The sequence below is a fragment of the Denticeps clupeoides genome, chromosome 3 (assembly GCF_900700375.1).
Source record: "Denticeps clupeoides chromosome 3, fDenClu1.1, whole genome shotgun sequence".
Taxonomy (NCBI): domain Eukaryota; kingdom Metazoa; phylum Chordata; class Actinopteri; order Clupeiformes; family Denticipitidae; genus Denticeps; species Denticeps clupeoides.
Genome location: NC_041709.1, coordinates 6,969,143 through 6,994,945, shown reverse-complemented (window position 1 = coordinate 6,994,945; position 25,803 = coordinate 6,969,143). Strand labels below are relative to the sequence as shown.

Below are 25,803 nucleotides of genomic sequence, written 5' to 3'. Positions count from 1 at the left end.
TATTTGCATGTTTTTTGCTCTTTAAGTAAAGACACTTTACTGCTTGATTGCAACACACAAGGTGTTTCTCAAACAAAAAAAATACAATGCAACATACATAAGTGCGTTATTATACAATAAATATTTTTTGTATTTTTAACATTCTTAAATATGTATTAGTGTTGCACATGTGTTGGTCAGCTGACCAAGAGGTTCATAGGCAATAGAGTCTCAGGAATAGAATGCTCACAACATACAGGGGTCAAAAGTGCTTCTGAACCAGTCTAGATTGGTCATATTACATTACAGACTTGCCACTGTTTCAGTTCATAACCCTGTTAGTGTTTGTATATCAAAGCACAGAAGGAAACCTACTGAATGGGCAGAATGATGGTTTAACACTGATTCTCTGGTCCTTCACAGAAAACCCTGCGGGCTATGCTGGTGTACACTCCCTGCCACTCCCTTACTGAGCGCAGTCGTCTCCAGCAACTTCTCCGCCCTGTGGTGGAGACCATACTGGTCAAATGTGCAGATGCCAACAGGTAACTTTGCTGGCAAAATCTTCCATTTGTGTTCCATTTAACTGCCTAAATATTCAGAATGCAGTATTCAGGTTGATATGCATCACAGTCTGTGAAACTGATTGTTTAAAGCAAAACAAATAAAAGAAAAAGGACTATTATAATTTAAATAAAACGTTTTAAGGTACTTGTGAGGCACTCAAAATTGTGCTTTATTCCAGTTATTTGTGCAGTTTGTGTGTCTTTGAACCGGTGATTTAGTGTTATTGTTATGAAGAAGATTTACTAAAACTTGCTTTCTTGCTGCACACTGAAAGACATGGTTTAATTGGCTAAGTGCAATTTCTTGATGCTGCTACCACCTAGTGGTAAAGGGATTACACTCAAGAACAGTGTATACATGGAACAGCATCACTCAGTCCCAAAGTTGGGCTTTAGTGGCTACTTTAACCCTTTTAATTATTGGCAGCCCAAACTCAAGTCTGAACTGAACATAAATCTGGCATTTTTATTATGCCCTATGTTCACTTTTGTAGCCGCACCAGCCAGTTGTCAGTCTCCACTCTGCTTGAGCTGTGCAAAGGACAGATGGGTGAGCTGGCTGTGGGCAGAGAGATCCTCAAAGCAGGTACGATATCTGAACCATCTGGTGTATATCTCCAGTTGTGTAACTGCTTAGTTTTTAAGAGTGTAAACAATGCTTGTGCTTTATAAAGGGTCCATAGGCATTGGCGGGGTGGACTATGTCCTGAACTGCATTCTCGGGCCCCAGACAGAGGCCAATAACTGGCAGGCTCTGCTTGGTCGGCTTTGCCTAATCGATCGGTTGCTGCTGGAGTTCCCTGCTGAATTTTACCCCCACATCGTCTCAGCAGGGCACTGCAGCCAGTCACAGAACCTGGTGGAAAGGTACAGCACACATTAGCACTGTTCACATCACCTCTCTAATAACACATTTTGAATAGTTATTTCAAAACAAATGTACAGGAAAGCATTAAATATACTTGCACTACTAGTTTAGGTTTGAAAGGAACAAAGTAAAAAGAAATAACTATTGACAGTTCTGATGTAGTATACACTAGTATGATGGACAGCTTTATTGCTTCTTTAATTAGTGCAATTGTTTTCACTTTACTTTATTAAAGTAAAGTAAAGCGACTTACAGCTCTACTAAGATAATTGAAAAGGCTTTTTTAATAATGAATTCATCTTTTGAAGTGACAGACTTCAACTTAACAAACACACATTCCATTGGAACTCAAATAAAGTTTCTCTCTACATGTATTTAGTTATTCCATCATAACCAACGATTTACAGCAACCAGAACAATGTAACTTTTGGCTTGTTTGATGTCTATTTAATGAACCAAACAATTGTTCCCTATCAAAAAAGAGGAGATTTCTAATTGACTAAACTGTTTTATTGTAGTGTAAATGTAGCTTTCTATGTATGATATATGATAACTTGCACTGTAAGTGAAATTTAAGGGACATGTTTCATCAGAATTAACCACCTGATTTTTATTTAATCAAAGATTTTAATGAACCAAAGTGAATGTGTTTCTAATTTAATTTGTTACTAGGGACTATAAAATATGGAAAAGCAGTTAGTTACAGCACATCTAATGCTCACTTGTCATAATATTTTTATATGTTTCATTTGTATCCAATGCTATGCCTACTCTCCTGGCCTATTAAAAAAAAAACAAAAAAAACATTGTTTTATTTCTCTGTCCCCATCCAGGTATCAGAAGCTGTTACCACTGCTCAGCTTTGCGCTTCAGTCCATCGATAACTCCCACTCCATGGTTGGGAAGCTGTCTCGTCGTGTGTTCTTAAGTGCGGCACGCATGGTGGCCCGTGTACCGCATGTCTTTGTCAAACTGCTGGACATGCTGAGCGCCACAAGCTCCACCCACTATGCCCGCATGCGGCGCCGCTTGCTTGCCATCGCAGAGGAGATGGACATCCTGGATGCAATTCACTTAGGCCTGGAGGAGCTGCAGATCACAGAGGCTGGTGCAGGGATCATGGGGGTTTCAAGTCACTTAACAGAACCCCCTGCAGCTCCCCAGAACTCACCCAGCGGCACAGCAAACAACTCACCATTGCACACTGTGCAGCTATGTGCCACTGGAAGGCAAGCCCAGCCCCAAAGACCTGGAGGGCAGCAAATGGTTTGTTCCAAGCCTCTGGCTGAACATGAGGAAGGACTTTCAGACCGCCTGGCAGCCATTGCGTCTGGAACCTCCTCCATTGAACACTCAAAACCTCCAGTGCAGGCCAGGCCTCGACCCCTGAGTCAGTGCCTAACTTCCCCATCCCATCCACAGCCCAGCCTGCTCCCCTCACCTTCTGCACCCCCCGCTTCCATCTTCCCCTCTTCCCCAGCTGCCAGCCCCAAGACTTCCCGGCCTCAGAGCTTTGTGCCCAGCAAGCTGGCAGCCACAGCCTCTCCCAACAGCCAACGCAAGTTTCCCCTGCAGAAAACTACAGGAACTGGCAGCAGCAGAGAGGCAGACAAACTCCCTTCCCCCGTCTTCACGCAGGCCCGGCCCCTGCCATCCAACCAGATCCACAAACCAAAGCCATCCCGGCCTGCCCCTTCCAATGGCAGCAAGTCCCTCTACCAACCTGGCAAGAGTGGCATGAAGCTTGACCTGCATGAGGCGGCAGCTGCTGGAGATGCCACATCTGCAGCCACTGGAGCCGCCAGTGGCACCGACGCATTCATCCCCAGTGAATGTTCCGTCTTTACACATGTAGAGGAGAGGTTCCGCGGACTGGATGCCTCCGCCGAGCTCAACTCCAGCATGGAGGACCTGCTTGAGGCCACCATGATGCCCAGCCCTTGTGAGGGCACAGTCACGTTCCAGTCAGAGGTTGCGGTCCTGTCTCCAGGTGAGCAGGTGGGCACTGAGGGCAACAGCAGGGGAAGCGGTTGTGGTACGTACACAGACGACGTGACGCAGCATCAGAAGTGCAAGGAAAAGATGGAAGCGGAGGAGGAGGAGGCTCTGGCGGTGGTCATGGCCCTGTCTGGAGCTCAAGATGCCCTTCCCATCATTCCACAGCTGCAGGTGGACAAGGGAGAGGATGTGATCATCATTCAGGCAGATGTAAGTTCAGATAGGTGGTAAAAAGTAACATATCCACGTGAGGAGATTTTTTCCCCCGTTGATTTGAACTAATTCAGTGACTTCACTAAGTCACCAATTGGAATTCAGAGGGAACACGTGTTTATTTGTTGGTTTTAGTGCTGGCTGCACTAGTTTCATATAGCTTTTCCACACATGCAATTATCCAGTACTACACTATCTGAAAGTGAGTAGCCAGCATCATATACAGCATTTTTGTTTTAAATTATAGAAAAATAGATTTAAAAAAAAGTCCCAGCAGAAGGGGTTGTTTAACTCGATCCAGAGCAGTTGTTGAAGCTACATGCTCCTCATGGCAGTGTATATTAACACTGGTTGCATGATAAGACACGCATTTTGATATGCTCAAACAAACGTGTGTGGAGCAAGCGGGACATTGCAACATAGTGTTCATTTAAACAGTACACACCGAAAGTCACACATTTCTTTCGTTTTTTTTTATATATGTTGTTATATATATTTGCAATTGCAAAATAATTGAAAATGTACGTCTTATTTGAAATTCTTTGTGTATTCTTTACAGACCCCCGAGACCCTGCCTGGCCATACCAAAGCGAAACAGCCTTACAGGGAGGGTGTGGAGTGGCTGAAAGGCCAGCAGATTGGCCTGGGGGCCTTCTCCTCCTGCTATCAGTCTCAGGATGTTGGCACCGGTACGCTGATGGCTGTCAAGCAGGTGACGTACGTGCGCAACACTTCCTCTGAGCAGGAGGAAGTGGTGGAGGCCCTCAGAGAGGAGATCCGCATGATGGGCCACCTCAACCACCCCAACATCATCCGCATGCTGGGCGCTACCTGCGAGAAGAACAACTACAACCTGTTTGTGGAGTGGATGGCAGGTAGGACTGCACCAGACCGCAGCTACTGTTTTTTTTTTTCCTTTTCCTTTTGGCTGTCTGCTTTCACTTGTCTTATTAAATATTTCAAAGATTAACAATTATGAACACCTGGGTAAACAACACAATGGACTTGAAAAGATTGCTTTAAATCACAGGACGCAGAGTATCTTCTAAGCTATGGAGTAATCAGCCACTGTATTCATTTCCTCTTTGGTGGAATCGGACTGTGTGCTTTGCTCAAATTTGAGACTGTTCCGGTTTTTACAAAAATAATTATTTGCAGCCTTTACGCAAGCAATACAATTCAAGCACATTCCTTTTCCTTGCCAGGTGGCTCGGTGTCCCATCTTCTCAACAAGTATGGTGCCTTCAAAGAGGGTGTGATCATCAACTACACAGAGCAGCTCCTCCGTGGCCTGGCCTACCTCCATGAGAACCAGATCATCCACCGCGACATCAAAGGTGAACCTGGATGCAGAGACAAACACCAGAGTATGAAAGGAAATACTGTAGCATGCGAGCAGTAAATTACTTTCCTATTGGGTCTACAACAGAACGTCAGCACAATCAGTTTTTCTTATTGTATTTCTGCTTTTGACTGACAGGAAAACTACCAGTTAAGTAAAAAAGAAAAAAAAAGTGTCATATCAGGCTTATTGAACTGCTCTTTTCAGTGAACGATTAAAAAAAATAATAAAACTAGTCATGCAAAATTAAGATTTGTAAGAATAGAGCATTTGGATTTGAATACCTTCATTCTGCAGTTTTATGTCTGACATTTGTGCTTAGAAACGTATACCATACGTCTGTCTGCTATGTCAGTGATGTCTCCTGAGCAGAAGGGTTTATTTGATTTATTTATCATCCAGGGATCTTAACGATTGCACAGGAAACACATGCTTAGACGTCTCTAGAAGCTTCTCATGATCCATATGCTGAAGCAGCTAATCCTATCACACTGCTGCACCGGGACAGGGCAGCACCAGCCAGCTGCTTAAATATCGGTTATCTGGCTGCCCTGTGTTTTTTTTTTTTGTTTTTTTTGTAATATTTGAACCAGGTGGCTCTTGGTTTGTGGCCAGCGTTGTGCAACATCATTCCTATCCTCTTAACCACACACAAACAGTCCGTTCTGAAGGTACATGTGTACTTTTGGGCCATTCCTAAAGCACTAATGGTATAAATGCCTGTCCAGATATTCACAGAAAAGAGCCTTCCTTCTTGCTTCACTTACAAGCATTTCTTTTTTGCCATAATTTCACTGTCTAGGTGCCAACCTGCTCATTGACAGCACTGGCCAGAGGTTGCGGATTGCTGACTTTGGTGCCGCCGCCAGGCTGGCCTCTAAGGGCACGGGGGCAGGAGAGTTCCAGGGCCAGCTGCTGGGAACCATCGCCTTCATGGCCCCTGAGGTACAAATCTTAAAGCACTGTTGTATTTGTGATTAGATTATGAATGGTATCTGCCCGAGGAAATCACGATGAAGTTAGATTGCGTTTATCAGCCTTTGTTTTGTAGTTCCGTCTTTCAACGTTTGCCAAATGCTCAGCCAGTTTTTCCTTTTAGCTTTTCAGTCTTGTCTATTTAAATGTAAATGATCATCCTGACAGAGCTTGATGGAAAATCAACGGCTCTTATGTGGGCCATTCAGCCTCACGTGTGCAGCAAAGTGGATTTGGGATCCCTCACTAACTCCAAATGAATGAAATTTGTTATCCTTTGAGCCACCAACAATGGCCAGACCCCTCAATACCTTGTTATCATTGTGGTCCAGACCTTGTTTAAGTAGCAGGGTTCAGCTAGCCCTGGCTGGCTTGTTGCTCTGCAGCAGTGCATTAATCAAAAGGCCCCTTTTAAAATGAAGTCCTGTCCTCCTCCTCTTTCTGTCTGCTGTGGTACAACGCACAAAGTATAAACGGATTCTTAGCTGCCTTGAACTCTTACAGGGGCTGCATGTGCGGGGCAATTTCTGAGAACCACACCTGCTTGCATTTGGAGGGTGGGGACCTTTCACTAAGCAGAAAAAAAAAATACAGGTCTTGCATTTAAACCCATACCCCCTCCTCCTGCCCAGGTCCTTAGGGGCCAGCAGTACGGCCGAAGTTGTGACGTGTGGAGCGTGGGCTGTGCCATCATAGAGATGTCCTGTGCCAAGCCACCCTGGAACGCAGAGAAACACTCCAACCATCTGGCCCTCATATTCAAGGTAAGATTATTAGTGTTCCTTTTGCCTTTTGTAACTCCTCTACTAATAAACCTTTTAGACCATTAGATGTTTGCACTGACCCCTCACCTTTTCTTCAGATCGCCAGTGCCACGACAGCGCCCAGCATCCCCTCACACCTGACCGCAGGGCTGCGTGATGTCACTCTGCGCTGCCTGGAGCTGCAGCCCACTGACCGGCCCCCATCCAGAGAGCTCCTCAAGCACCCAATCTTCCGCCACAGCTGGTAGCAGCTCCAGCGCAGCCACGCATACTACTGAAGACCCTGTCTCTGGCCCACACCGCCGCACACTGCTGTGCCTGCTGAAGCCACACACACAGGGAGCAGGCTTCTGCAATTCTGCAGTGAAACTGCTGTAATCAGACACACACACACACACACACACTTCTTCTGGTGCTTCTGACAGTGCCATGCCTTGGGTTGTAGCACTTTTTGTAGCCATATTTGTTGCAGGACATTTTCGGACCCTTCACACACGAGAATTAGACAATTAATGAGTGAAATGAAGCCCCCAGTGACCGTCTACTTCCTGCTTACTACTTAATCACCATTGTTTTATACGAGAGGAATGTGGAGTTCTGTTTTTGTTCAACGTTTTCATTGCGTTTACTGCATTTTAGAGTCCTCTCATGTAAAAGCGTTTTTAATTTGTGCATATTACTGTCAGGCCAAAATGCTTGCTTTTTTGTCGATGGGGTGGGGGTATATCTCAGAAGTGAATCAGGGAAAGGTGACAATTGAAACGACATTTAGCTAAAACTGCTAGCCTTAAGCCGAATGTGAATGCCTATGATACTGTTTTGTGTAATTGATTTCTTGATTCAGAGTATTTTAAATTGAGAATCCTGTTTGATTTAACCATGACCCTTCATGAGCTTCTTGCCTATTTCAGGGTGAAAAGGAGCCCAATCTCAGAGGTCCATAGGGCATGAGACATAGTTTGTTCAAGATTTTTAAATTCTTTTGTTTGTGTTAAGAAATACTGCTGACAAATTAACCCATAGTTCGCTTCAAGCTATATTTGTATCATCTGATGTGATGCTAAATCAGCCTTTTGAAACTCTGGTGTTTTAACCATGCTCCAGGTGCTGGTCTTCTATGTAACATTATATGACTTTCAGAAACCCTACGTTTTCAGCCTTTTTACAATATAATTCAAAACGGATTGTTATTAAAATTAAACTGTATTAAATGTATATCAGAGGTTTTAAGTCACTTCCTGTTGATGCATTTTTCTATATAAAGATTATATGCTGTTGAATGAGTTTGGTGGAGGGACATCTGCGTTAAAGGCAGACTGCTTGTGAATGTCTTGAAATCAACTCATCTCTCTCAGATATTTTTTTCTTTTCATGTTTTATAAACTACAACTGTTATAGTTCTTACTCTAGGGAGTTAAGGATTTAATAAGACATTGGTGTCTCATTTTTTTAGGGTGGTCAAAGTTGTTGTTTTTTTTAAATGCATTTTTATATATGCATTGTTCTGTGTGTTTGAATTCTCCCTTAGCATAAATCATGTTTTCCAGGGACTTAAATTTTTGATAATTTCAAGATAAAACCTTATTGTAAACAGAAAATGTATTTTATTTAATAAAAAAAATATTTCTTTATGTGGAGTACAAGCTGAACAAGCTTGGAGAGTTCAAATGTAAATAGATCAGATTTTTTTGGTAGCTAAAGTTATTGTACTTGACTCCTGTATTTTTATACCACATTTTTTCCATACATACATTTTCCCTCGTCTTTCAGTGACTTGTAAAAGCTTTAAAGTTATGCACTCTTGTCTTTTTTTTTTTTAATATATATATATACTGGAAAAAATCTGTATTTGGTCAAATTCGTAAACGCTAATCAGTATTACCTAAATGTCATACCTGTAATTCCCACCAATATTTCAATGCTTTTGGAACTATCTTATTGACCTGTCTCCACCAGCTTGCTGGTATCTGGTTTTGATGCCTTTGTGATGTAATCTTATGCCTTTTTTTTTTTTTTTTTTTTATCTGAGTGGGACTGATTGTTTTGTGTGAAATCATTCTGTATCCTGTGTCTCTCGGTGGTACTTTATTTTTTAAAGAATATGCTGTTTTATTCCAGTCTCTACTACCTCAGGTGTCCTATAGTTTTCCTTTTTACCAAAGTTTCTCTCTGTTGCTCTCCTCCTCTCACACTCTTGTCTTATCTCTCCCTCCCCTCCTTTCATATATAAATGTATTTACATATATATTTTTTATATTTTGATTTTTTTTTTTTTATTTGTCTTCAAAGATTTACAGATTTCCAGGGTTTAAGGGCTAACTTATATTAGCACCTTTATTGTGCAAATAAACTTGTGAAAACTCTGGGTTCAGCAAAGTAAAATTGGGCTAAAGCTATATGTTTGATCTTGAATATCAAGAGGTTTTAATTAAGCTTTTTTTTTAACCCCATCTGAAGCATTTTATAACAAAATTGGACTTATTTTGGTGTTTGTCTTTATAGCAATAAAAATTGGAAAACAACATTTTTGTGTACTCGTGTACTTTTTTATAAGCTGAAGTTCATTTGTACAGGTTGTTCCTGGCAGGTCCTAGGCTTGCTGCACCTCCAGTGACACCAGATTTGTTCGCCGCAGGGTCATCAGCTGGTTACCGCCACTTATCAGTGTTTCACCCCTTATTTGGGAACATCTCCCAATGTGGTCTCCCTGACCGCTCCCAACATTCTTCAGTTGTTTGCTCCCAAGGCATTCCCATGCCTCTTCAGCCACACCCACACTAACCTTCTCATTCACCTCCTAAATCTCCCTGACTGCGTTGTGCAGACGTACTCCCTGTAGAGGACGAGATGAGAGTCTCATCGACTTTCTCAGCACTCTGCAACTGTGCACATCATGGGCTGCCTCCAACCGCCTGTAGGTTCCACCAGTAAGACGGAACTCGCTGTTGTGCTCCATAGCACGATGTCTGGTCGTAGAGTGGTGCTGCTGAGCTACCTGCCCAGGTCTGCCCTTCAACTTCCTCTCTAATCCTGGTGGTATTTGTTGGATTTCTAAACCCACTCTCTGGGTGCATCCTTTCCTCTTTTGGATTTTATTTTATACAAGTGTAAGGAACGTCTAAATTTGAGAGTGAGGAGGCTTCGCTTATCCATATCTTCTGGTCATGATCTAGGAAAATATTGGAGAGACATAGTTCAATCTTTGTCTGCAATTCTTAAATCCCATAAAGAATGTAATCCATTATAGTTGCACTTTGTGTTACCACTGGTGAGGCTGTCGCACACCTGGACTTGTTACACTGTCATACATTATCCTTCGCTTCCATCTTGTCTAGCTTTTTCTGGTTCAAATCCAATAAAAGTATCTTTGAGGGAAAAAATGTAAGGAACGTCTAAACATTTCTGGTATTTTGGTTGTATTAGTCGAGTTATAAAGATCTATTGTTCTCATCTGGCAACAAAGGTGAGAATTATATTTGACATGAACAACTATTTAAGAAATTATATGAATAGTCATTTTGCTTTCGCAAAAATCAACATGTCTTTTTTGTTATTCAGCTCAGTTTATCATTTTGTTTTATTCAGTACAAATATTAAAGGTACAGGAAAAATATCAAACATGATATACCTTGAGTAATATAAGTGTAATTCGTATTTTCTGTACAGGTGTGTAAGAAACAGTAATTATTGACAGATTAATTGCTTATTCAGAAACACTGCTTGTAGTTTACAACGCTATCCACACTTGTAAGTATTTTAAAGTAATAGCTTCCAGCTTGGAAATGAACACCATTTTGAAATTAGATGACCTTGTCACCCAGCGTGTGATTTCATTGTTTTTCTGTGTGTATTCATTTAGCTGTGATGCTCACCTCTTTAAGTAACATTTTTTTAATCTTGTTCAGTGGCCCATCCTTTAATCAAGGTGCCTACATCACACGTTTTTTTTTACCTGAGAATATAAGAAGATGTTCTGTTCTGTTAAATCTGAAAAAGGGGTACAGACAAACCCTCAGTGGTCTATGAACCTGCATAAAACATAAAAATGTTACAGAACTAAACAATATATCAAGGCAAGAGCACAAATATTTTTCTCACCCAGTCTGTGATATGAAGGTATGGTGAAAAAAACAACCTTTTTTTCCTTCAAGGAGCTCTGCTATAAAGACAGAATTGTTTGTATGTATGAATTCTTCTCATTATAAACTACGACGTAGGATAAACACGTGGCTGTGAACACGATTCGTGTTATTCAGTTGTCCCAGATCTTTATTTTTTAAGAATACCTCAGGTGTCCGATAGTTTCTCTCTCTTGCTCTCCTCCTCTCACACTCTCGTCTGTATCTCTCCCTCCCCTCTTTTACTTTACTTTACTTTACTTTATTTGGCAGACGCTTTTATCCAAAGCGACTTACAATGGGAAGACACCAGCAATTCTCGTTCGATTTCTATAGAATATCAAGTATACAAACTAAGAGCCCTGATAAGGCTTAGACTTGTCATTGAAGAACATGCTCGGAGAGTGTTGGGTGCTAGACTAAGAAAAATTATAATGTATTTATACATTTTGTATTTGTTTGTTAAATGTGTATGCATGTGTATGTGTTAAATTTGTCTGTAATATTTTTGGAATAAGAGGGTTTTCACCTTCTTCTTAAAAGTGGTGATAGTCTTTTCATATATACATGTATTTACATATATATTTTTCATATTTTTTCTTCAAAGATGTACAGATTTTCAGGGTTTAAGGGCTAACTTATATTAGCACCTTTATTGTGCAAATAAACTTGTAAAAACTCTGGGTTCTACAAAGTAATTTTGGGCTAAAGTTATATGTTTATTTAAGTTTTTTTTTTTTACCCATCCGAAGCATTCCATAACAATAATTATTTTGCTGTTTGTCTTGTCAGATCCTTTACGTAAGTCAGTAAGCCTAAAGCGAGTTGGCCATTCTCCATCACGAAGCCCCACCGTCGTCGTGGAGACCGACGCGGCCTCCTGGTGGCGCGGCTTCGAGCGCGCGCTCCTCTCGACACCGCGCCAGCCGCGGGCCGCGGCCGCTGATTGGTCCGCGCTCTCTCGCCACACGCCGTCAAGCCACTCGCGGCCCACTGGAGCCACTGCGGGCGTCGCCGATTGGCCCGGGACCCCGGGGGGCGGGACGAACGGGCGACGGCCAGGGGCCGGCCTCCGCGCGGTGATTGGCTGCGGAGGCGACGCGTAGTATTTACGGCGCGCAGGTACGGCGCGCTCGGAGTATAAATGCGTGGCCGGCACGCTTCACTCCTGCTGGAGTTGCTGTTGTGCGCCAAGTTATTTAGGGGTCCGTTTTAGGATTTTCGGTTCAGAAGGTAAGTGAACCTCATGCACCAGCGCCGCTTATTATTTACAAAATGGCGTCTTATTTGCTGTAAGATGAATAGTGGGCGATGGACGTAGTGTATCTCTGTGCAGTTCTCGTGAAAACCTGATAAGACTTATTGTTTTAAAAAGTGTTCTGATCGTCGCGACTCTTAAATTGTATACCAATTACAGCTTGCAACAGAAAAATGCTTAGTTTGAGAAGTGAATGTGGTTTTCTGAAATAGTTGGATTTAATTCATTAAAGGGCTAATAATAAAAGGATAAAATCACAAATGTCGGGGGCGAGTGCTTCTCACTTAAACTCCCATTTTGCAGTGACTGTGTGTGGACACAACGTTTTAGATGTGTAAAGTGCCAGGAGTGTCACGCGTGGAGTTTACAGTGTGTACAGAGTTATTAACTATGAGGCAACGCGTACGCGAAATTTCTTGAAACTCGCGCTCGACTGAAAAAAAAAAAAAAAAAAAAAAAAAAAAAAAACGAGACGTAATATCCGGTGAACGTCGTACGCGTTCCTCTCCTCGCTGCGGGAACGATGGACTGCGCTCCTCCGGAGGACGCCTGCGGGCGGGTGGGCGTGTTCGGAAGTGGGTTCGTCTGCTAATCGGTCCGGCCGCGTCTTTTACGCTCTCGCAGTCGAGGACGACGCCGCCTTCTCCTCTGGCCGACGGTTCCTGCATGATCGCGAGGTGAGGGGAAGCGCTCCAGCCGCCGATGTCTTGATTCCTGCGCGTTTTTATCCTGGTCGGAGCCAACGACGGCCGACACGGTTGTAAAATGTGTTGGGGCGCCTGGGATTGTCGGTGCCCTGCTGTCGGAGCAGGTCGGGGTAATTTTTTTAACCTTGGGAGGCGTCTTTCGGTTCATTTTCGGACGAGCTACGGCAAACCTTTCAGTATCCTAAAATAATAGGAGAACTGGCCAGCAGACAGCGTTTATAACGCTCGTAATCGCTATGTATGTGACCGTTTTTAAGTCGAGCGAGTTTAAGGAATATATATATATATATATATATATATGGCTAAAGAAACAGAACGGGAAGGCGTTCGGACGTGCCGTGAGCTCGGGGCGCGTTCGGGCAGCACAGACCCTGCGCTGTCGCTGCGCAGCCCCGTCGGTCCACGCTTCCATCTGCGCCAAACGTTTCCGCCGAAACATGACGTGGCGATCAGGAGACCTTGCGCGAAATCTCCGCTGCCCAACTCGGAGCCAATTAACCAGATCGGCCGGAATTAGTGGCCACGCTGCACAAGCGCGGACCGTTTGCTTCCTAACTAAAATATTGCCGGTGCGTTGGACATTTATTATTATTATTATTTTTTTTATATATCATTTATTATTGTTGTTCTGATGCCTGCGCGTATTTCCTAACGGTATTTGCGCGGTGCGAGGGTCACATGCCGCTTCTGGCGCAGCGTTATCGCGCCTGCAGTTATCTGGGCTAAAGGTCGGCGGGCCCTCCGCTGCGGCTCTTACACCCCGGCCAACGTTTAATCGCGTTAGCAGCTCACTCGTGTGTCGAGGAGCGAGAAGACGCGCCTTGTGCTGGACACGTCTCACATTTCCCTCCCCCCTTTTCCTGCAGCCCATTCAGGATGCCCGGTTCTGTCCCTGCAAACGGTGTGGCCACCTGGCCAAAGGACGTGGGCATCATTGCCATGGAGGTCTACATCCCGTCCCAGTATGTAGAGCAGTCCGAACTGGAGACGTTCGATGGAGTTGACGCCGGGAAGTACACAATTGGCCTGGGACAGGCCCGGATGGGCTTCTGCACCGACCGGGAGGACATCAACTCGCTCTGTCTGACGGTGGTGCAGCGCCTGATGGAGAGGAACTGCCTGTCGTACGACAGCATTGGCCGCCTGGAGGTGGGCACCGAGACCATCATTGACAAGTCGAAGTCGGTGAAGACGGTCCTGATGCAGCTGTTTGAGGAGTCTGGGAACACTGATGTGGAGGGTATTGACACCACCAATGCTTGTTATGGTGGTACGGCTGCACTGTTCAATGCTGTGAACTGGGTGGAGTCCAGTTCTTGGGATGGTATATATATTTTTTTTTATTGGTTCTTGCACTTAGATTAAACACATATTTTGATGTTTTATTTTTTACTTCTTGCTGCTGCTTATTTAATTGTGTATTCTGCGTTTTCTTTCAGGACGCTATGCACTGGTTGTGTCTGGAGACATTGCTGTGTATGCTACCGGGGGTGCGAGACCCACAGGGGGTGCTGGAGCGGTTGCCATGCTGGTGGGTCCCAATGCCCCGCTGGCATTTGACCGAGGTACGTCTCTTAATGCACTTTAAAATTGGCCTGTAAGTTGAATGACCCGTCAAGGATCCTCTCATAGCAAATCCTCACAGTGCTTGCCAAGTAGGTCGGGGCAGGTCAAAGCCACCTTCGTAGCGTTCAGCTTGTGCTGATGCAGTTCAGCGTGACATTTATTCCCAAGAGGTTTATTTCTAGATTAGCGTTGTCAGTCAATTAAACAACTTGTGTGTGGTTCTTCTTAAGTCGCCATGTTCCCCCACAGGGCTTCGTGGTACGCACATGCAGCATGCCTATGACTTCTACAAGCCAGACATGGTGTCTGAGTATCCGGTGGTGGATGGCAAACTCTCCATTCAGTGTTACCTGAGTGCATTAGATCGCTGCTACGCTGTGTACCGCAATAAGATCAACGCCCAGTGGCAGAGAGGTGAGTGGCTGGCGTGTGTGTGTGTGTGTGTGTGTGTGTGTGTGTGTGTGTGTGTAAAGATTCGTAGACTAGTGTGTTACCATGGTTACTTGCCACGGCAAACAATATCAGACCAAAAAAAAAGCAAACTGATCATATTGTGCATGCTTTTTGAACGTAAACATGTATAATGCTATTTGCAGAGGGTGTAGACAAGAGGTTTAACCTTGAGGACTTTGGCTATATGATCTTCCACTCCCCATACTGCAAGCTGGTCCAGAAGAGTTTGGCTCGACTGCTGCTCAATGACTTCCTCTCCCATCCCAATCCCAACACAGACAGTGGCCTGTACAGTGGCCTGGAGGCCTTCAGGTAAGTGTCTTTGACCCGGCTGTCACGCCGCATCCCTTGTAACCACTGTTTTGCTTTCAGCTCATATTTACTTGGTTCACTTTGAAGGGACGTGAAGGCAGAAGACACTTACTTTGACCGTGATGTGGAGAAGGCCTTCTTGAAGGCTAGCGCACAGATGTTTGAGCAGAAAACCAAGGCCTCCCTGCTGGTGTCGAACCAGAACGGGAACATGTACACACCTTCCGTTTATGGCTGCCTAGCTTCAGTTTTGGCACAGTAAGTTTCAGTTTGACATCAAATGTTTTTTCATTGGATTGTTTCTCTCTTCGTTTTCGCACCACAGTTCCTATAACTACAGTCCTGCAAGTACTTGGTTCTAGGGACTCATTTTTTTTGGGGAGACCTTTTGCCCCCACTTCAGTGTGTGGTATTAACCATGTAATCAAACACCGTTTACATGGAAATGAACCATGACAAAATGGTCTGGTGTCCCAGCAATTAACTGTGTATGCTGCAGATAAAGTCCAGAATGGTTTTAAATGGTAGACGTTAGCGCTCTTGGTGGAGCTAGTCCGGCTGCTACATTGCTAACTACAGTCTCTGACAGTAGTCAGAAAAGCCTCCTCCAGTCTTTAATGTGGAATATTTGCTATGGATTATGATAAGACTGCATGCTTAATTTTCCTAGACACACAGCTCAGCAGCTGGCTGGACAGAGGGTTGGTGTGTTCTCCTACGGCTCAGGCTTTGCTGCCACGCTTTACTCCATCAGAATCACGCAGGATGCCACGCCCGGTGCGTACAAACACCTGGCAGGCCACAGTGCGCCATACGTCACGTCTTGCCGATGCACTTACTGTCTGTCTCAACAGACTCCGCTTTGGAAAAACTGGTGGCCAGTCTGAGTGATCTGCAGGCCAGGTTGGACTCAAGAATGAAGGTGTCTCCTGCTGTGTTTGCAGAGAACATGAAGCTAAGAGAAAAAACCCACCACTTGGGTATGTACTTAGGAACAGGAACAACAAGGCCACCGTACTCTTCTACTTAATGTCTATAGTTTTAGATATGAAGAGAGACGCAAAAAGCGATCTGTTTTCTGTGTTAGGCCATTTCTGGTACCAACTGACTAGACCAGTTGACTGACTCGGTTAATAATAATGAATTTGTAGCATTTGTCATTTTAAATGCTATATAAATATTGCGGAGGAAAGAAATGAAGGTTCTAGAAACCTAAAATTTCAAACCTTTCTTTCTGCTGCAGCCAACTACGTACCCCAGAGTTCAGTAGAGGAGCTTTTCCCTGGGACCTGGTACTTGACGCGCGTAGATGAGAAGCACCGCAGGCAGTACTCCAGGCGATCTCTGAATGACGACGCGCCCCTGGAAGCAGGCCTGGTGACTTCCACCACCACAAACGAAGTATGCTGCGCTGGCAACACACCCACAACACGCCATCAGTAATTAATTCATCCAATTAGTTAATCTCGTCTTTCTTTCCGATCCCCAGCATATCCCGAGCCCTGCGAAAAAGATCCCACGTATGCCCGCCACCACGGCTGGCCCTGCGGTGGTTTCTATGACCAATGGAGATCACTGAATTCAGCCTCTGCGAGGTTTTATGGCGAAAGAGTTAGGGAAAGTGGAGCAAGAAAAAAAGAAAAGTGAAAAAGATACCAGGCCTTGTCCACTATATAAACCTGTTGTGCTATCACTCTCTTAAATCATTGTTTTTTTTTTTTTTGTTTTTTTTTTAAATGTTCTGTCCTAGACTGAGGACACATTTTTCTGTGCATGGATCAGAATGGGTCTCACAAAAAAAACTGTCCAGTAATCTGTTCACAGGGATGTGTAAACATTTGCTGCATTTGCTGATGTGGTATTTCGGACCTTCAGTATTAAACCAGATTTTGCGGTTTTGGGAGAAGGGAAGGATCGGCAGCCCAAAAGGGACTGGGTGGGAACGTAGGCCTTTTCCTGCTAATTTTATTTATCAGATGCTGCTGCTGCTTCCTCCACATGCTGGATCCACTCTAACATATGACTCTGCGTTCTCATGCGTCGTTTGATGGTTATCAAAGTACCTCAGTTTGTAAATGGACAAGTTTAAAATGCGTGTGTCTGCCTCTGTGGGCGATTTGGGACATTAGTGAGATGCTGCGTATACTAGCAATATGTAAAGGCTTTAATGTAGTAAAAAAAAAAGAGAACATATAAGTGAGTGGTGCTTTTAAAAGCTGAGTTGAAATGTAATTTAGACTTTGGGGAGACCAGGAAAAAAAGAACTGTGTAGAGATGTTCTATTTCATTAGTAGTGAAGCAGCTACAGAAGAAAGGGGACAAGCAATACCTATTTTGTGAGGGGGTGGGGGGAGTAAAACTCAAATCAACACCATATAGTGGGTAAACCTAGACACAATTGTACTATATTTTCATTTCCAAATATGTAATATGCATTTTATCAATGTTTCGCGTTCCCCTTTCATTTGGTTGTGCCAAAATGTTGGAAGAGGGAGCAAAACATATGTAGTCCATTGTCCATATGTAGTCCAGTTGTCATTTCCTAAAAGAATGGACTGAGACATTAGGGCCTTATTACAGAAGGGCTAGTTAAAACAAGATTTGTTTGTGTTCTGTAATCCGGAGGGAAATGTTCTGTGTGTGCTAGTATAAACCTGTATTGATAAAAAGTGGTGACTGTGCTGGGCAGGCATTAACACGATCTGATTAAGAACGGGGAGGGGGCTTTCATCGCCATGGATGCAAAATAAGAGTTCTCAGAAGCCTTATACATATATGTATGTACACAACCGAAAAATCCTCTGTATCTCTCTACAGATGTGCTTTTTATTTTGCATTCAGAATGAATTACCTCTGATAAAAAAAAATGACTTTTTACAAGATCAGTTATTTTTTTGAGTCATGTACAGTGATAACTGTTAAATTATTTCTATTTTGTAGATACAAAAATATATATATAATCAATTGTACATTTTGTAGAAAAGAAATGTATACACACATTGTTATAACATTGTATGTAAAATAAATAAACATTTATGCTCAGTCCCAATAAGTTGATGTATTTGTGTTCATTTTGAGTACTGGGGTAAAATCCATTTACAGCTGCTTTATTCGATTAGATTCAATCACAAAAATATGTTGTAAATTGTGATCTGATTTGTTTTAAGAAATACCTTCCAGTACCAATCAATAATCTACCTGAATCAAATGAAGATTTTAAAATAACTATGGATTATTAAAAGCTGACCTTGCTGCTTATACGGAGCACGTTTTACAATATTACATGTAAGATGTGTCCAGTCATGACCTTTTATCTATACCTATAAACCTGCCTAAATATCTATACATATACAGTACATTATTTATTGCAGCATATTTACATTTACACCATTCATCAGACGCCCTTATCCAGAGCGACTTACAATCAGTAGTTACAGGGACAGTCCCCCCCCCTGGAGCAACTTAGGGTTAAGTGTCTTGCTCAGGGACACAATGGTAGTACGTGGGATTTGAACCTGGGTCTTCTGGTTCACTTCTGGCGAGTGTGTTACCCACTAGGCTACTATCACCAAATATACATATATACTATCAGCATATACATACATATATGTGTGTGTTTGTATATGTTTACTACTATCATACTGCTCTATTTTTCTATATTAAAATTAATCGTTGTCTACAATGATAATGTAGGGTGGTAGTAGCCTAGTGGGTCCAGAAGACCCAGGTTCAAATCCCACTTACTACCATTGTGTCCCTGAGCAAGACACTTAACCCTTAATTGCTCCAGGGGGGACTGTCCCTGTAACTACTGATTGTAAGTCGCTCTGGATAAGGGCGTCTGATAAATGCTGTAAATGTAAATAATGTACAGTGGGCTTATTCAGACCAACGTGCAACTCAAGTTAACAGGAACCATTTTAGACTTTATTCCATTATCTTGCAGTAACGCCTTCGCGCCAACAGATGGCAGGCGAAACGCGATCGCCGTAAAAAAAAAAACGTTAGTTAAACGTTAGTTTAAAACCAAAAACCTTGACCGCGAACAGGGTATGTCAGGTAATGTCTGGTGGACATTAACGCCGGTGGTGAAAAGCACGTCGCCGCGTTACTCGGTCACCTCGCGTCGTGAACACGCGGGACGTGGCCGGGCGTCTGGGGACGCAACACGTAACACGCCGCGCTGCTGAACGAACCGAGCCCGGACGGGGGAAAAAAAAGGGGTTCCGCTTCGTGGCCGCTGTCCGGTCGGCGCCCGCAACGCTTGGCGCTGCGACCGCGGGGCGAAGGAAACACTGACGACAGCCGCAAGGGTGGAGTTTCGACCGCCGCCTCACAAGACGGAGCGGGGAGGGTGAGAGAGAGAGAGAGAGAGAGAGACGACATTTGACGTTATTCGACCTCTTGCGGGACATCGCTTCAGCCCCGGGGGGGACAAGGGAGCGCGGAAACTCCGGGAGAAAACTGTCCGGGAGCGGGTTGAAAGACGAGGTGAGGCTCGGCATGGTTATTACGCGTGGAAAAAAAATACAAAAAAAAAAAAAAAAACTTCGTTCCAGGCTGCGAGGGTCATTCGTGCTCCGCTCCGCCGAACCAGGAGAAGCCGGGCTTTCAGCAACTTTGTTCCCGGCTGAGGGAGTCGAGCTCCGCTCCAACTTCGCGGGCGGGACACGGGGAAGCGCTGGTCGCTGGAAGTTCGGCGCCTGGGGCTACAGTAGACACGCAGGCACGGCTGACAACCGGAGGGCCCGACTTCCTTAAAAAAAAATAAAAAAATAAAGAAGAACCCGTTTAAACTTTAGTACCAAACAACACGTTGGTCGGCGCTGTTCTTTTTGTCGGCGGCTTTTTTTTTTTTGGCACCACTGGTTTGATGGGAGGGGGGGGTGTAAAGACGGAACTTTTGGCACGTCGAATTTCCTCCTCAGACAGCGCCCGGGGCCACAAAATCTCACACTCGTGTCTCACGGGCTCCAGGAGAAGGAAAAAAAAAACCCACTTAAAAATCCACCGACGTCTACGATACTCGCCTTTTTGTCGTTTTTTTTGTTGTTGTTGTTGTTGTTAGCTGCGCCGTCTCTTGAACTCGTGTTCTAGGTGTGAGTATGGAACCCGCGCCCTCTGGGGCCGTGTTGCGGTGGGGTGTGGCGTGCATACTTCTCGCTCTCTGTGTGTTAAAGCATGCTGAGCGCTTCTGTTCTCTGCGCCGTCACCGTGTGGCTGACTGCGTAACCCTGTTGTACCCCTGTACCCCCACTTTTTGGGGTTTTTTTTAAATAAGGCCTGGGGAGAAACAGGCCACTTCTCCAATGCTGTTGTCACGAGGAGATGTGAATGTAGGAAGTCAGGGGTTGTGGGGGAGTTTACCGCCTTAACGCATCTTCGGATGCACATTCTAACAAGACACAATGCTTTTTAAGTATTAAAAAAAAAAAGCGACCAATTAATATGCCCGAGCTTTCAGAACACAGTTTTAATGACGTTTCAGGTATGGACGCGCATTGTACACCATGACACTGGACTACATTTCGGACTTGTCCACCACTACAACTGTAGGCCTTTTTCTCTTATTGGACAATCACCAGCCCTGCACTGACACAACTTGCAGGCTCACTCTACCCTGGAAGGGGGTCCCTCTCTGTATCACTCCTTCCCAACATTTCTTCCTTTCTTTTTCTCTCTCCTACAGTTTTTTTCCTTGTGTGCAGAAGGGTCAAGTGTCAACTCTATGGCCTGTCAAAGCCCATTGAGACATAGTGCGTGTGATTTTTTTTATTTTTATATGAGAAATAAATGTCGTTGATGTTGATGTTGTATGGTGGATGTCATCAGTGGGCCTGACAGTTCTCAGGTCACCTCTGCAGTTTCGTGCTGCTCTGAGATTTAAAAGCTGGCATAAGGTTGCCGTTGAAGAAAATGACACGGCAGTATTCGGGGGTCTAGTAACCTACATCCAGCCGCTCGCGCTGTAATCTTTCGGCCTCTGTGTCTGATTGATGGTGGCATGGCTTTGCCCGGGGCGGCTTCGTAGCCTCTCTTTGGCACCGTTTAGTTTTTGCCGGGCTTGCAATTTCGCTTTTATGTCCACCGCTTATATGCTCTTGTATCGGAAAATTGTATTTAATTCTGTGAAATATGCCACTTATGTTTCTGTTCTCTTTTTCTCTTGAATATTTTGTAGCGGGTGCTTTTTTTTTGATAGGATGCGCTGTGCCTGTAATACACTGATATTCGCTGCCGCATCTCTGTCTGTGTGAACCGTATATCGATCATTGTTGGTCAACGCTGATGTCTCGGGGGCTTGTGTCATGCTGCATTACTGCTGGAAGGGCACACACTCATTCAAAGAACCTCGTGACCCCAAAAGGCACGTAGAGTCCAATTGGAAGTAAAGCAGAAAAGTGACCTGCTTGTGATAAGTCATTGAAGTCCCTGACACAAATGTGACAGTCCGCACTGTTATTCGTCCTGTACTGTCCTCGGTGTAAAGATGCCTGCCTGAAGGGACGTGCATACAGGAAGAAAGCGAATGATTTGCTCACCAACCGCCATGACATGTCAGTGAAATTTGGCATCTCGTAGGTTTGACAAGGAAAAAGGACCAGATGTGATCGCTGTGAATACCATTGGGAATGTCGGATATCTGTGACTTTTTATGGTCTTCCCACCTACACAACCGGAGCCTTGACTATTCACTCATGACTAGGGCTGAACGATATATATTGTAATCAAACCGAAATAGGTTTTATAAACTGCCGATGAGACAATAATGTCTCTGATATTGTCTCATGATTCCATTGGTCGTGCAAAATTCATGCTCACCAGTCATGTGTCACACCGTTGCCCACCATTAATAATGTTTCCCATTTTAAAGCCACGGCTTTACAGGCTTTACAGTTGTATGCTAGTTACAGCCCAGTTCATATTTCCATGTTAGGTTATAGTACAGTTTCTAATATACATATTATAGTGAGTAAAAGCAAATTAATTTGCAATCGTAATATTCATCAATTACGATACATATATATTTTTATATACTTTTGAACAAATCACCTTCATTTTCAGCATTGCAGAAAAAACATTTTTTTTTTTTTTTTTTTAAACAGGGTAGTGGTACCCAGACAGTAGAAATGCAGCTCTGAGTCTAAACTTAGCTCACAACAATCGAACATTCGTGCTCTTAACAACAACAGTTAGGAATTCAGTGGCGCTCTGCCTCCAAATTAACTTCCGTCGAAGTGTGAACGCGGACACACAATACTGTTGATGTCTGTGGCCATACAAGCGGCGGCGGACGAACAGCAGTCTTCATGTTCCTGGCCCTCTCCATCCTGCCCTCCTCCTCCGGTGCAACAAGGTTGCCATTGATGCCACACTGGGTACTATTGTGGTGGCCTCCAAGGGGAATCAAGGCCTCCTTTGTGTCTGGCAGCCACTGTGGGAGTCGCGGCGGCTGAAATGCAGCCGAATCCCGAGGAGCGGTGCCTCCGACCATCCGGTGGTGTTGCGGGCAGGTACGCCGATGACCCTGCCTCCTGAGGTGGACGTCACGATGCTTGAGGTTTTGCTGTAAATGGTTGTAGTGACCATTTCGTGGTTGGGTGTGTGTGCGCTAGACCTACTCAAGTTGTTCCATCTGCTATTAAAGCCAGCGCCCACATGCCAATCACAATATTTTGCTCTTTGGCTTATTGATGTGGACATTTTGCGATGGTCCACTGAGAGAAGCTTTAGCTTTGAATGTATTGTTTCTGGTTTAATTACATTTTAAAGTTATGGCATTTGTCAGACTCCCTTATCCGGAGCAACTGTGCAGGGACAGTCCCCCTGGAGACACTCGGGGTTAAATCCCCACTCAAATCCCACTTACTACCATTGTGTCCCTGAGCAAGACACGGCAAGACACTAATTGCTCCAGGGGTACGGTCCCTGTAACTCCTGATTGCATGTCGCTCTGGGTAAGGGCGTCTGATAAAATGCTGTAAAATGTAAATGTAAAGCTGCACCTCTTCGTCTGAGCACGTGAAAGTCATTTCTTTTTCCAGTGAGTCAGAGCGGCTTACCTTTTGAATATAACTTCCCTAAAGACTGACTTCATTTTTAGCATCTGAACGATATTTTATGCTGGCCTGGATTCCATTGAAGTGGGGTTGACCCGCTCTGGGAACAGTGAGACAAAAAAATAATAATTCTGTTACTGAAGATTCCTTGAATACAAATGGCCGTTAATTAAATTTGAGCAGTAATTCTTATTTAATTGTGATTTGGGGCATGCTTAGTGTGTGTATAAATGCTGGGCGTGTGTAATATTGCACTACTTATCCTTAGGAGTTGGACGGTGAACTGCGGTGCTCTAGTGGTCAACCACATATATTTTTAAACGCTTTTAAGTACACATTAGACTGTGGTCTTGAACAGAGTGTTGTCGGACTCTGTGGGAGAGAGCAACAGGATGCCGCTGGTGGAGACTCGTTCTGTATATTCCCCCCCGAGGAGCATCTCGAGGCGTGACCTTGAGATCACCAGACATTCGGCAGAACCGAGGAACTCCGTCTCGCTGCCGAGTTGCTCTGCGAATTGGACCCGCGTTTTGCGCCTTGCCTCCGTGCAGCTGCCCTGTCGCTGGTGGGCTCTGAACACACGTGGCCCTCGTCTCCTTCGAGCTGTGGGAGCAGCGCCGGGGGCTGCGTCTGATCTGGCGGTGTGAGCGCTAGCGTGGTACAGCCGATTACTTAAGGCCTTAGCCATGCGGCGCAGGCTCTGCTGCAGGATTTATGTCTGCAGTGCACGCGTCCTGGCGCAGCTGCATTCCCGTTTAGGAGATGTAGATGTGTGGTTTGTGTCGAGGTGCGGGAGGCCAGCCTACTTTGCTGTTTTCCACCCAGCCTTATTTGGTCAATGCACCACACTCGTGTTATTCCTGCGGCGCTGGGAATCATCTGTTTTGGGGCCTGGTCAGAGTCCCTGTGGCTGTGATGGGCTAAAGTGTAAAAACCCAATCATGGTCAGTAGGTTTAAGATGATCACTCTGTTCAATATTATAATTTAGTTTTACAATTCAGCATATAAGATTGTTGTAGAATGCAAACAAATATATATATGATATGACCAAAGTTGCATATTTCCACACTTGATCTATTAACTAGGCTAAAATTCTGTTTATACGCCCATTTCTTGTTTTCTGTTTTAAGATATTAAAGAATCCAATTCACATGGTTGTGAGCATCATATTCTAATTTGTGAGGTGCTGACACCGCTCTACTGCAGACCTCCTTCAGGCGATCGTGAGCGCTGGTTTACGTAAACCCACACCCAGCCATACACAACAGACATTCCACTTCTGTCTTTGGCTTGGGCCATGTCGTCCCGAGCACATTTTTGCCATTGCTGAGCGGCCGTCTCACAGCTATGGTTGGAGCTGATCTGTAAAGAGATTGTCTGCCATTGGTCCCTTGACATCTTCCAGTCCAGATGTCTAAATGGGAAAACCTTTCGTAAAAGTCTGATGTATGGTGTTTGCTCACCTGCACAGTGAAATCTGGCAGGTGAAATGTTTTTGTGATTTGTTTGGCACCCGTGACTGCGAGTTATTGGTCTGTTCTCAGTTGGTGCAGTAATGTACATGTACTAAATAAAAAACCCAAAACATTAGGGTCAGACCTCAGTAGCCAACAAATAAACTAGCTACGAGGTGTACTGCCAAATGTGATATATATATGTATATGTACTTATATGTAATATAAGTGTCGTGTTGCTGGTTAATGCACAAATCGCATTTCAGGCCTGCCTTCCTGTATTCACTTCCCTGTTTCTGCCACTGAGCCGCTTGGCCAGCAAGTGGTGAGAGTGTTACATCTTCATATTGCTGGACTTTTTCTCTGTGTGAGATCTTCGATCCACTTTCAGTTTGAACTTTTCAAGACATTTTCTTGCCATCTCTCAAGTTGAATGGATCCACTTACAATGCACATTGTGGCATCTGAGATGGCATCTTGTCTGCAGAGCTATAATGGGATTGTAGATATCATGTGGGAGGGGAAGGGTGGGTAGAGCACTGAATGGCCTGGCACCAGTTAAATAAATCCCACCCGAATGCCCTCGAGGTCAGAGCTCTCGGAGTGTCACGTTTCCGCGAATAGACAGTCCCGCCGCTACACCAAAAACCTGCCAGATGTCATTCAAGCGACACCGTGATTTCTCAAGGAATAGACGAGCCCAACACTTGCGCTTATGCTTACACGCCTATCTCCTCCACCATGACCTAAGCAGCAGGTTTCTCCGAAGGTCAGGCATCAGCTCTCTGCAGCTCATGTCCTCATCAGCAGATTTGACCTGCGAGCATTTCCTGTCCTCGTTCTGTCAGTCTGCGCCCGTTCAGACAAGCTCCGAGACATCGGAGTAACATCGCATTTAAATACTGAGGGGTAGCATGGGATTTGGTGAACCTGCCATTGAATGTGAACGTGAAGCTTATGGCGCTGCTGATTTTAATTTGGCCAGACATAGTCAGACACGCACCCGGGGTCCAGAGGTTGACTTTTTGTTGTGTCACAGCTGAGGTTGTCACCAAATAGTGAACGTTTCTCACCGTAATTGGATTAGTGTCTGACTGGCCGGTGGCGTTCACACTATAAAGGGGGTCTTCCTCCCTCACTGGCTTTTCTCAGCATGCAGCAGAGCTCTC

The 25,803-nt window shown here is 44.5% G+C and overlaps 3 protein-coding genes across 13 annotated transcripts in view; all 3 read left to right on the top strand.

Annotated features, from left to right (window-relative positions):
• The window catches only part of map3k1 (mitogen-activated protein kinase kinase kinase 1, E3 ubiquitin protein ligase), a 31,215-nt gene extending 21,986 nt beyond the window's left edge, over positions 1 to 9,229 (top strand). For all 3 annotated transcript variants that reach the window (XM_028974350.1, XM_028974349.1, XM_028974352.1), the window contains exons 11-19: positions 403 to 524; positions 1,040 to 1,131; positions 1,220 to 1,412; positions 2,247 to 3,621; positions 4,184 to 4,499; positions 4,830 to 4,961; positions 5,769 to 5,911; positions 6,574 to 6,705; positions 6,804 to 9,229. In XM_028974350.1, coding sequence (XP_028830183.1) covers positions 403 to 524; positions 1,040 to 1,131; positions 1,220 to 1,412; positions 2,247 to 3,621; positions 4,184 to 4,499; positions 4,830 to 4,961; positions 5,769 to 5,911; positions 6,574 to 6,705; positions 6,804 to 6,953 — 2,655 coding nt within the window. In that variant the 3' untranslated portion in view covers positions 6,954 to 9,229. The remainder of the gene's footprint in view (positions 1 to 402; positions 525 to 1,039; positions 1,132 to 1,219; positions 1,413 to 2,246; positions 3,622 to 4,183; positions 4,500 to 4,829; positions 4,962 to 5,768; positions 5,912 to 6,573; positions 6,706 to 6,803) is intronic.
• Positions 9,230 to 11,963: 2,734 nt separating this feature from the next.
• Positions 11,964 to 18,171, top strand: hmgcs1 (3-hydroxy-3-methylglutaryl-CoA synthase 1 (soluble)). 2 transcript variants are annotated; one of them, XM_028973546.1, is made up of 10 exons: positions 11,964 to 12,056; positions 13,655 to 14,112; positions 14,228 to 14,353; positions 14,604 to 14,768; positions 14,951 to 15,119; positions 15,207 to 15,377; positions 15,790 to 15,896; positions 15,974 to 16,099; positions 16,363 to 16,520; positions 16,609 to 18,171. In XM_028973546.1, exons 2-10 carry the CDS (start codon positions 13,665 to 13,667, stop codon positions 16,696 to 16,698), a joined length of 1,560 nt encoding a protein of 519 aa, XP_028829379.1. In that variant the 5' UTR covers positions 11,964 to 12,056; positions 13,655 to 13,664; the 3' UTR covers positions 16,699 to 18,171. The 2 variants fall into 2 exon arrangements, with proteins under 2 accessions (XP_028829379.1, XP_028829378.1); XM_028973545.1 differs by lacking the exon at positions 11,964 to 12,056 and adding an exon at positions 12,581 to 12,758.
• Positions 18,172 to 19,171: 1,000 nt separating this feature from the next.
• tln1 (talin 1) overlaps positions 19,172 to 25,803 on the top strand; it is a 55,610-nt gene continuing 48,978 nt past the window's right edge. For 7 of the 8 annotated variants that reach the window (XM_028971869.1, XM_028971867.1, XM_028971868.1 and 4 more), the window contains exon 1: positions 19,174 to 19,610. The gene's annotated coding sequence lies outside the window, so the exon portion shown is untranslated. Of the gene's footprint in view, positions 19,611 to 25,803 lie in introns of all 8 variants that reach the window. The other variant, XM_028971870.1, reaches the window with a different exon arrangement.

Bases quoted from the DNA above. Each gene is read 5' to 3' on its own strand.
- hmgcs1 (XM_028973545.1), top strand. The intron at 14,354-14,603 runs GTACGTCTCTTA...GTTCCCCCACAG, and splicing joins CCCGCTGGCATTTGACCGAG to GGCTTCGTGGTACGCACATG. The intron at 15,378-15,789 runs GTAAGTTTCAGT...TAATTTTCCTAG, and splicing joins CTAGCTTCAGTTTTGGCACA to ACACACAGCTCAGCAGCTGG.